The sequence below is a fragment of the Macrobrachium nipponense genome, chromosome 30 (genome assembly GCF_015104395.2).
Source record: "Macrobrachium nipponense isolate FS-2020 chromosome 30, ASM1510439v2, whole genome shotgun sequence".
Taxonomy (NCBI): domain Eukaryota; kingdom Metazoa; phylum Arthropoda; class Malacostraca; order Decapoda; family Palaemonidae; genus Macrobrachium; species Macrobrachium nipponense.
In genome coordinates, this window is record NC_087218.1 from 48,586,332 (window position 1) to 48,598,686 (window position 12,355).

At 37.0% G+C, this 12,355-nt stretch overlaps 1 protein-coding gene across 1 annotated transcript in view; it reads left to right on the top strand.

The window, feature by feature from the left end:
* The first annotated feature begins 360 nt into the window (after positions 1-360).
* The window catches only part of LOC135202499 (solute carrier family 22 member 6-A-like), a 45,049-nt gene continuing 33,054 nt past the window's right edge, over positions 361-12,355 (top strand). The window contains exon 1 of the mRNA XM_064231920.1: positions 361-512. Within this exon, the coding sequence (XP_064087990.1) occupies positions 492-512 (21 nt within the window). The 5' untranslated portion in view covers positions 361-491. The remainder of the gene's footprint in view (positions 513-12,355) is intronic.

Consider the following 12,355-nt stretch of genomic DNA (forward strand, 5'->3'; position numbering starts at 1 on the left):
AGATTCCCTGGCTCACTCCAAGATTCCTGGTCTCTCCCAGTTTTCATTTGAAGTGCATTCCAAGATTCCTGGTCTTACAGTTTTCATTTGAAATACATTCTAAGATTCCTGGTCTCTCCCAGTTTTCATTTGAAATACATTCCAAGATTCCTGGCTCACTCCAAGATTCCTGGTCTCTCCCGGTTTTCATTTGAAGTACATTCCAAGATTCCTGATCTTACAGTTTTACATTTGAAATACATTTTAAGATTCTTCTTCTCTCAAGAGGGCGCTGGGTGCAAAGACTCGAGGTCCCTCCCCTTGCAGGTCCCAAGGCCGCTCCAGAGCCCCAGCGGGTGTGATGTGTGATGATATCGCGGGAAGGAACTGGCGAGTATATAAAAGGAAGGTACTCGGTGACGCCGAGTGCCAGTGAGTGCCAGTCAGCGGTGGAGGCCTGTAGTTCTCGTACTCTTCTCCTTCTTTGGCGCGGTTTCTTCTTCTTGAACGTAATGGCTCGCGCCTCTATTTCCGTGAGTATGGACCGACGCTCGTAACTGTGAGATTTGTTTACTCTAGTGCACGAAGGCTCCGTCATTTTTAAGGAACTGACTTCCATCCAAGTTGGGTATACGGATATGATTCGTTTTTTATTTTAGCAGTTTCTTCACATGTGATCCCACTGTGTACGTATGCGTGTTGGTTGGTTGGTTGGTTTTATAAAGTTTAGGTGTAACACCAAGCACTGGGGCAGCAAAGGCCATTCAGCGGTACGTATGTGTGTTCAGTAGCATGATTGCATCAGATGGTAACGTCGTTGCCTGACCTTCAGAAGTTTGTGCTATTTTTCTTAGAGGTCAGTATCTCTCTCTCTCTCTCTCTCTCTCTCTCTCTCTCTCTCTCTCATACACACACACATACACACACATAGTATCAGCAGTAATAGTAGCTGATAGCAAAGTTCTTGAAGAATTGGAATCATGTTTTCTTCCAACATTTAGTTTCATATCTCATGTTTATCAGCGCGAACGTCCTGCGCATGCGTCCCTCACCACTTATGACAGCCCGTAAAACAATTATGATGAAGAGACGACAACAATTATTTAGCTCTAATCTCGGCTTTTATGTATCTTCAGCAGTTCAGTAGTGTGTCTAAATGAATGTTTATTAATATGCAAATTGTCATGATGGCTGCTTTATCCTTGCTTGCGTCATCCACTGCTATTAATATCAGGAAACCACAGTTCCTGGTTAATTGTGTTTTGTCATTTTTTCCCTTGATTTCGGTTTTTTTTCCTGTTCTTTTTTCCGCTTTAGCATCTTGTTATTTAAATCTATTCCGTTTTTATTCGAGTTTTTTTTTATTAGTTTCTTTTGCCTCTTTACCATCTTATTTAAACCTATTCCTTATTTGTGGAGTTTTTTTTTCTTCAATTTTTTGTCTTTTGCCTCTTTACCATCTTATTTAAACCTATTCCTTATTTGTGGTGTGTTTTCCCATTTTTTTCTTTTGCCTCTATACCATCTTATTTAAACCTATTCCTTATTTGTGGTGTTTTTTCCAAGTTATTTCTTTTGCCTCTTCATCTTATTTAATCCTATTCCTTATTTGTGGTGTTTTTTCAAAGTTTTTTCTTTTGCCTCTATACCATCTTATTTAAACCTATTCCTTATTTATGGTGGTTAAACTTTTATCCGGTTGGTTTTAAATGATTTTCGTGCTGTTTTAACTTGTATTCGAATGGTTAAATGCATGTTTTAGGCAGTTCGAATTCCGTTCGAGCAATTAAAACAATAATATTTCCACTTGAGTGATGCATTTTTCTTCACTAGTGTAATATAACCGTCAAAAGTAGCGGTAATGTACGAGAGAGTCGAAACGCTGATTCTAGATCCTAAGAACGGTAACCTTATTTATGCAGAGTTCTTTTAGGGGGTTGGTGCCGTCAGTGCACCTCACGCAGTGCACTGCAACACCCCTTTAAGTCCTTTTACTGTACCTCCTTTCATATTCTCTATCTTCCATCTTACTCTCAGATTCCCTCTCAGCGCTGAATGACCTCACAGGTCCCAGCTCTTGACCTTTGGCCTCATTTCTATATATTACTACATTCTCTATCCTACTTCTGCAGAGGCTTCGGCCGGGCTGGAGGACGGTAATGCTAAACATTGGGAATATTACTCATTGACAACCGATGTTAATTATTTTAAACACACGTGGCGTATATTTGTTAAAACTTCATATGTAGAGAGAGAGAGATAGGGCGAAGAAAGATAGATATGTAGAAATAGAGAGAGAAGAGGGGGGAAGAAAGATAGATAAGTAAAGAGAGAGAGAGAGAGAGAGACCTTACAGACCTTACAGACCTTACATGTTGTTCGGGTTGCACCAGGTCCCTCAGTATGAGGCACCTCTAATGTCTACCAGAGAGTTGCTAGTGCATCTTCCGGTATATTTTGCATCTTCCAATCTTGGATGGTCTGGGATGCAGCTTAGATATTTGTCGAGCTTATTCTTAAACACATCTACGCTCACTCCTGATATATTCCTCAGATGAGCTGACAACGCATTGAATAGACGCTGCATTGTCGATGCCGGTGTGTAGTGGATTAATGTCCTGTGTACTTTCCTTATTTTTCCTGGTATAGTTTCGGGCACTATTAATCTACCTCTGCTTGCTCTTTCTGATATTTTTAGCTCCATGATGTTTCCGGCAATCTGTTTTCATGCCTGAATTATCATGTAGCGCTCTCTTCTCCTTTCTAAACTATATAATTTTAAAAATTGTAGTCTTTCCCAGTAGACAAGATCCTTAACTTCTGTTCTAGCTGTAAAGGACCTTTGCACACTCTCTATTTGTGCAATATCCTTTGATAGCGTGGGTACCATATCATATTGCAATATTCAAGTGGACTACGAACATATGTTTTATAAAGCATAATCACGTGTTCAGCTTTTCTTGTTTTGAAGTGCCGTAACAACATTCCCATTTTTGCTTTACATTTTGCTAATAGAATTGCTATTTGATCATTGCATAACACACCAAGGTCTTTAACTGCTTCCTTATTTGTGATTGTCTCATTATTAGGGCCCCTATATGCATATAGCTTCCCTTCTCTATCTATATAATTTATTGATTCAAATTTATCAGAGTAAATAACATCCTATTTACCTCTGCCCAATCATATACTTTGTTAAGGTCTCTTTGTAGCGTGTTCCTATCTTCATCACAAGTAATTTCTCTACTTATTCTTGTGACATCGGGGAAACTACTCACTACCGAGTCCTTAACATTACTGTCTATGTCTGCAATCATAATAACAAACAGTAATGCAGCTAACACCGTACCTTGTGGCACACCGGATATTACCTTAGCTTCATCCGATTTCTCATCGTTTGCAATAACTATCTGTTTTCTGTTGTGTAAAAATTCTTTTAACCATCTTCCTACTTTGTCCACTATATTATGTTTTCTAATTTTCTTCGCTAATATACTATGATCTACCTTGTCAAAAGCTTTTGCAAAGTCTAGATAAACCATATCTGTTTCATTTCCGTTTTTCATATTTTTGTATAGGTTCTCATGGTGGACTTACAGTTGGGTTTGTGTACTTTTTTCGGGTACAAAACCATGTTGTTCTATATTAAACAACGTATGTTTTATTAAATGTTTCATAATATTTTTCCTCATTACCCTTTCATACACTTTATGATATGTGATGTTAGACTTACAGGCCTATAATTACTTGCCTCTAGTTTTGATCCACTTTTGAAAGTAGGGGCAATGTATGCTAATTTGTGCTCATCATAAATCTTGCCTGTATCTACACTTTGTCTTAATAATATTGCAAGTGGCTTTGCAATAGAATGAACTACTTTTTTATCAGGCCCAGCTGCAGCTCCATTTTTAATTTCATTAATAGCCTGCACAATATCGGCTTCCTTAATATCTATGTCTGATAAATATTCACTATTTTCATCCCTTATTTCTGTATCATTTTCTTCATCATTATCTTCATTATCAATTCTAGGGGTAAATTCTCTCTTATATCTTTCTGCCAATATGTTGCATATTTCATTTTTTTCATTCGTTAATCTCCCTTCAATTCTTAGAGGGCCTATTTCTATTCTTCTTTTATTCATCTTTTTCGCATACGAGTACAATAGTTTGGGGTTTTGCTTGATATTTACTAGGGTTTTTTCTTCCAAGTCTCATTTTTTATTTTCTTTTGATTGTATAATCTTTTGCTCTGCATTTTCTATCTTACTTTTTAGTTCCATCACTTCCATGCATTTTTTCTTTTGCAAGACCTTTTTTCTACTTTCTCATTTTCTGGAACAAGGTCCTTCTGTCTCTTGGTATGCATGACTGATGTTTACTTTTTTTTCTTCGGTATATATTTATCCACTATTTTCTCTAATATTTTATATAATATCTCCGTATTTACCTTTATATCATCACTTACGAAAATGTTATCCCAATCCTCATTAATTCTTCATTTATTTCTGGCCATTTTATATTTTTACTGTAGAAATTGTATTTTCCATATCCTTCCCACTTTTTCATCTCTTGCTTATCTCTGTTTTCACTTGCTTTGGAATGGACTGTTAATTCTATGACATTATGGTCTTAAATACTCGCATTATAAACTATTATTTCTTTAACATAATTCACCTCGTTCACAAATACTAGGTCTAAAGTATTTTCCTTTCTTGTTGACAGGTGATTTATTTGTTGAATGTTGTATTCTAGTAGCATATCTAATAGCTTTTCGAATTGCCTCTTATCTTCTGCACTACTATTACTCTCTATTTTATATGTATAAATACAACCACAATCTCCTATTTGTTCTTTCCAATCTACGAAAGGAAAGTTAAAGTCTCCGGATAGGAGAATAGTCCAGACCTTGTGATTTCTACATATATAATTTTCTATTATTGTGTCAAACTCTTAAGTTTTAGGGGGGTCTATATATTACTATGTTCATTAATTTTTCAGATTAAAATTCTACCGCTATTAGTTCACATTCTGAGTTACTATATTTCTCATATATTTTTCCTTGTTTTATGTCTTTCCCATATATCACGGTTCCCCCTTGATTCCTATTTTTTCTATCGCTAATCTAGGTTGGAACCCTTATTTGATTCCATCTTACCATTTTTTTCTTGGAATACCATGGTTTCCACTTATCATAATATCTATTTCTTTTCAATTTGGGTTATTCTTAAGGAACTATTTATGTTTTTATTATTCATCTATTCCCTGCACCATTCATCACATTAGTTCACTCTAGTTAACTATATTTCTATCCTGGTTTATGTCTTTCCCATATCCGGTTCCCCTTTGATTCCTATTTTTTCTCTAACTATAAGTTTGGAACTTTTTATTTGATATCATTACCGTTCTTGGATACCAGGTTTCACTTATATTCATTATATCTACTTTCTTTTCAATTTGGGTTAGTTCTTCTAAGAACTCTATTTATCTTTTTTAGTTATTCATAACTAATCCCTGCATATTCATCACTATGATGGTTTGCATGTTATCTCCTTCTTTTAATATGGGCAATAATAAGGATTTTCCCACGTCTCTTTCCTGTTCTGGTATGTTGTTCTTTTCTTTATTTCCAGAAATTCTGACATTAAAAATCCAACTTTTTCAATATATTTGATCTTCCTTCATCATAATTATTCATTTTGTGTCTTAATCTGCAATTTTCTCCGTATCTGCACCATCCCCTAGCATCGTATATACAGTATTTATCTCTTGAGCTGTACCTTGGAGCTGATGCTTGGAAATTCTTTGCTGACGCTCCATATTGCGTTGATGACTTGCTTTTTTCCTTCACCTCATGTTCTTTGTTCCTCTCTTTATTTGTTTCTTTTGTATTTTGGATTTTATTATTTACTTGATTATTTAATTGATTTTGATTCATGGCTACAGGGTGCATATATTTACATTTTTTGTCGAACTTACATCCTTTTCCATCTTTTAGGTTTTGCATATTTTTGGGTGTAGATCTCTGCATTCATCCTCATAGCCGTCTAGGTATGCACATTTACCATAGATATCATAGTTGTGACATACCTTGGGATGTTTGTAGTAACATCTTTCACCGAATCTGCAATTCCCTCTTTTCAAAAGGGTGCAGACTTTGTCTTTCTTTTCTATTTTTTCTATCTCTATCCCATCAGTATGTAGATCTGGGTAAAGCCTCTTCGGGATTTTATTTTGTGTTGTCATGTCATAATTTATTTCTTCGTATGTATGCCGCTTGATTGCCTCATATGTATTATCTATGAGTATCTCCGCATCCATACTCTTGTCTTGCTCTTTGTTTTCATTATTTTCTTTCTGTCATTTCAGTTTTGTTTTCTTCTCTTCCATTTTCCTCTTCTTCCTCTTCCTCTTCATCTTCTACTATTTGCACATTAAGTCTTGATTTAATAACATTGTCTATTCATGAGAGACATGTTGAGCAAAATACTCCGGTATCCTTACTCGTATTGGTCATGACTTCAGCACATTGTGGATGCGTGGGAATGTTGCATGCAGCACATTTTCTGACCAGGTTTTGTGGATTGACTATGCTATACCACACCTCACACAGTTTGCATGCTTTTGACATTCTTTTTCCTATTGCATCAATTAGTATATTCACAATGTTCACCTTATTCATTTTCTTTGTCGGAGTATGTTGAGAGAGAGAGAGAGAGAGAGAGAGAGAGAGAGAGAGAGGTGGCGGGAAGAAAGATAGATAAGTAAAGAGAGAGAGAGAGAGAGAGAGAGAGAGAGAGAGAGAGAGAGAGTGGGGGGAGTAAAATACACGTGAAAACAATAACAAACAAACAAAAACCAAACGCATTAACAAATAGACATCAAGCACGAACCTGTATACGTATACCTACCCCCGCCAATCTTTACCTTGAATTCGGAGTACCGGTTCCTGGGTCCTTGACTCAACAACGATTTCACAAAACTAGTATATGGCTAAAAAAAAAAAAAAAAAAACTCCCTGTTTTGACGTAGTGGAAGCCAGAGGCCAGGCAGGTGAGTCGTCCGAGGGGGGGTGGGGTGGTGGTTGGTTTGGGGAACACCCAGTCTTACCTGGACTGGAATTCCTGGAATCGAATTCAGTCACCTAGCGGGAAAACGGGTTGGGATAGAAGACTCCGCTAGATCTTTCTGTATTTGCATTTCCAGTAAATTCGATAGATTCCGGAAGAGAGGAAATTTTATTTCCTATGAGAACCTTAAGAAGATTTGTTCGTCTGTCATGTAAAAAAAAAGAAAATAAAAGTTTTAAAAAATGCATTGAAGTTTTTTCAGCGCAATCAAGTTTTATCTACAGCGTATAATGCTGTATAAAATCAGCCACGACCCATGAAACACTCAACCGCGGCCCGTGTGTGGCCTGTGCAGTTGGCACCTATAGCGGTGCCATATGCACGATCACGACTAATTTATTGTTAGATGAAATAAAAAGTGCTGAGGCTAGAAGGGTGCAATTTGGTAGGTTTGGTGATCGGGGGGAAAAAAGAGCAAAAAATACATCAAAATTTCATCGGCACAATTGAGTTTTCTGTACATCGTACGTATAATGCTGTATGAAACTTTCATCTACTACCCATGAAACTCTCAACAGCGGCCCGGTGGTGGCCTGTGATCGCGACTAACTTTATTCTAAGATGAAATAAAAAGTGCTGAGGCTAGAGGGCTGCAATTTGGTTTGTTTGATGATTGGAGGGTGGATGATCAACATGCCAATTTGTAGCCCTCTAGCCTCGGTAGTTTTTAAGATCTGAGGCCGGACAGAAAAATTGCGGATGGAGAAACAAAGCCATCGCTATAGTTTTCTTTTACAAAGAACTAATAGTAGGAGAGGTTCCAGTATGGTTTTTTTTTTTTTTAATCAGAGATGGATGAGAAGAAGAATGCTTCTTATAAAAACATTCTCCGTAGGTAGGTAGTGCCGTCCGTGCGCCTCATGCAGTGCACTGTAGGTATTGCTTGAGGTTTCGTTGCAGCGTCCCTTTGGCCCCTAGCTGCAACCCCTTCCATTCCTTTTGCTGTACCTTCGTCTATATTCTTTTCCTTCCATCTTATTGATTCGTAGTGCAACTGCTTTGAAGTTTTCCTCTTGTTACACTTTTCAAACCTTGTTACTGTCAACATCCGGTTCAGCACTGAGTAACCTCTTAGGTTCCAGCGATTGGCCTTAATTCTGTATTCTGTTTGTTTGTATGGTGTTTTTACGTTGCATGGAAAGCAGTGGTTATTCAGCAACGGGACCAACGGCTTTACGTGACTTCCGAACCACGTCGAGAGTGAACGTCTATCACCAGAAATACACATCTCTGACCCCTCAAAGGAACGCCCGCGAATCGAACTCGCGGCCAACGAGGTGGCAGGCCAACACCATACCAACCACGCAGCTGTGGGTCTATTAATTCTATATTCTATTTTATGATAAAGGCATTGAGGAGATATATTCGGCTGTCAGGTAAAAAATAAAATAATAATGATAAACAAATTGGGAGTGGTTTCATAGTACTGTTTGTGTGTGTGTGTCCTTATGCAAGTATTTATCAGTGGCAATTCCTCCAGGCTTCACTACACCACTAATATATATTCACGCCAACGGCTTCCTTTCAGGAAATGCTTTACGCGTCTCGGAATGCTGTGTGTGATCTTGAAAAAAAAAGGAAAGGAAAATTGTCGGTCATTTGCACCAGGAGCCCACCGGCGCGTTGTGGTTTTTTTTGTATATCTTTTTCCCTGTTTATCGGTCAATTTTTAAAATAGAGCCAATATTAAAATGTTGACTTCCTCTTTCTGGTGACTTTGCGAAAAATAGACTGAAGTAATCAGTTCTGCAGTTGAATATTTTATGAGCATTTTAATAGCTTGTGATATATATATAGCTTGCGGTTTTTTTTTCATTTGTATTTATCATCCATTATTTTTGATGTAGTCGACACTGAAATGAAATCTGGTGACTTTGTGATAAATAGACTGAAGTAATCAATTCTGTTCTTGAATAGTTTATGAACATTTTAACATCTTGTGATATATAGCTTGCTGTTTATATATATATATATATATATATATATATATATATATATATATATATATATATATATATATATATATGTGTGTGTGTATATATATATATATATATATATATATATATATATATATATATATATATCCATGTTTGTATTATCATACTAAAAATGATAAATTCCTCCTTCTGTGAAATCTGGGGACTTTGCGATATATAGATTCTAGTAATCAGCTCTGTACTTGAATGTTTTATTACCATTTCAGCATCTTACGAAGCAAACCCTGATATCTGTGGCTCCTTTAATAACCAAACTACTTGAAAGGAGATCTGTATTACCCGCTTCCGGCTGACCTGACCCTGTTTATGATAATGCTTTTAAATCCCAAGTCACACAAATCAGGTCATTTAAAAAGTGTTTTCTGCTGACCTGATTTCGTTTATAATAACGCTTTTAAATCCCGAGTCACACAAATCAAAGCAGGTCGTTTTAAAAGTGTTTCGGGCTGACCTGGTCCCGTTTATAACTTTTAAATCCCAAGTCACGCTAATCAGTTCATTTGACAAGTGTTTACGGCTGACCTGATCTCGTTTATAATAACGCTTTTAAATTCCAAGTCACTGAAATCAGGTCATTTAAAAAATTTTTCCAGCTGACCTGATCCCATTTATAATAACGCTTTTAAATCCCGAGTCACAGAAATCAAAGCAGGTCATTTTAAAAGTGTTTCGGGCTGACCTGATCCCGTTTATAACTTAAATCCCAAGTCAGGCAAATCAGGTCATTTGACGTGTTTACGGCTGACCTGATCTCGTTTATAATGACGCTTTTAAATCCCGAGTCACACAAATGAAGTCAGGTCCTTTTAAAAGGCATTTTGGACAGAAGAAACCGTCCTGTCACCTCAGGGCACGGTTGGCATTTGGCATCTTTCCTAGATAGTGACCATCGCTGGTTTTTAACCCGGTATGTATCCACCTTTCCGGCGTGTTTGGTACAAGTCCCTTTGGGGATAACCGTAAAAACATCAACAAAAAGACTGGAAATATCAAGAAAGTGACCCCTAGAAATAGGAGTCCTATATAGTTAACGGCCCCCAAGAACCTCCCGGTGGTGGGAAGGGGGGGACGCTATCTAGCATTTGTAATCATTGCCAAGTTGTAATGTATTTGAGGGCCAAGTTGATTTGCAATGTTGCACATGAGAGGTATAGTTATATTGCAAGGGCGTTCCTTGGAGTCTTTTGTCGATCATTGCATCTTAATGGACATCGGATCTCCAGTTAACCTTGCAAGAATGAATTTACAAGAACAATAAACAAGTCAAAATATGTGCCGAAGTTTCTTTGGCGCAATCGAGTTTTCTGCACAGCGTTTAAGCAAGGCCACCGAAAATAGTCCTATCGTTCGGTGGTCTCGGTATGATGCTGTATGAGCCGCGGCCCATGAAACTTTAACTTCGGCCTGGTGGTGGCCCATCTTATATAAATGCCAGAAGTACGATTAAGGCGAACTTTTAACAGGAAACTAAATCTGAATGAGGGAAAATTACAACCCTTTGTAATTCCTTTCTTTGAGGATTTTTTTTTTTTAGTGGTTCTGTTTGAGAACCACTCATATATGTACAAGCGCCTCAGTGGCGTGGTAGGTGTAATGTTGGCGTCCCACCTCGATGGTCGCGGGTTCGATTCTCGGCCATTCCATTGAGGAGTGAGAGATGTGTATTTCTGGTGATAGAAGTTCACTCTCGACGTGGTTCGGAAGTCACGTAAAGCCGTTGGTCCCGTTGCTGAATAACCACTGGTTCCATGCAACGAAAAAACACCATACAATCAAGCATATATGTACAGCATTGGTAGGCTGACTGCCCTGTTGCAAGGTCTAGAAAATTACAATGTCTTCTCACGGCTGACCCAGAATTTGGGACTTAACCCTTAAACGCCGACTGGACGTATTTTACGTCGACATTTTTTGTCTCTCGGGTGCCGACTGGACGTATTTTACGTCGACATACAAAAGTTTTTTAAATTAAAAAAATTCGCGGAAAAATACTTTTAGGCCTACCAGCCGAAAACTCTTGAATCACGCGCCTTGGGGGATGCTGGGAGTTCACGGATCAAGGTGTTGTTTTGTTTACAATCGTTACGCAGGCGCGCAAGCGCGAATTTCTTTCTTGCCGCACTAAAAAGTAGTATTCTGTGACACTCTCTGAAATTATTTCGTCACTTTGACATAATTTTTGTACCATTTTAAATTAGCCGTTACATAGAGTATTATATATGAAAATGTGCGCATTTTTATGTAGAATACAACAAAAAAATACTCATGATTGTAGCTTTTATCAGTTTTAAGATATTTTCATATAAATAACGATAAGTGCCAAAATTTCAACCTTTGGTCAACTTTGACTCTACCGAAATGGTCAAAAAACGCAATTGTAAGCTAAAACTCTTATATTTTAGTAATATTCAATCATTTATCTTAATTTTGCAACTAATTGGAAGTCTCTAGCACAATATTTCGATTTATGGTGAATTTATGAAAAAACTTTTTCCTTACGTCCGCGCGGTAACTCTTCCGAAAATAATCATACATGCGATTGTGGTAATGTTTGCACCATTTAAATTAGCCGTTACATAAAGTTTTACATATGAAAATGTGCGCAATTTCATGCACAATATAACTAAAAACAACCCATGGTTGTAGCTTTTATCAATTTTGAAATATTTTCATATAAAAAATGATAAGTGACAAATTTTCAACCATCGGTCAATTTTGACTCTACCGAAATGGTCGAAAAACGCAATTGTAAGCTAAAACGCTATATTCTAGTAATATTCAAGCATTTACCTTCATTTGCAACAAATTGGAAGTCTCTAGCACATATTTCGATTTATGGTGAACCTTTATGAAAAAAATAACATTTTCTTTACGTCCGCGCGGTTAACTCTTCCGAAAAAATCATACGTGCGATTGTGGTAATGTTTGCACCATTTTAAATTAGCCGTTACATAACGTTTTATATATGAAAATGTGCGCTATTTCATGTATAATACAAAAATAAATAGTTGAAGGTTGTAGCTTTTTATCTCATTTTCGAAATATTTGCATATAAATCACGATAATTAAAAAAAAAACCACGTTCGGTCAAATTTGACTCTACCGAAATGGTCAAAAAACGCAATTGTAAGATAAAACTCTTACAGTCTAGTAATATTCAGTCATTTATCTTCATCGTGAAACAAATTCGAAGTCTCTAGCACAATATTTAAATTTATGGTGAATTTTTAAAAAAAACTTTCCTTCCCTC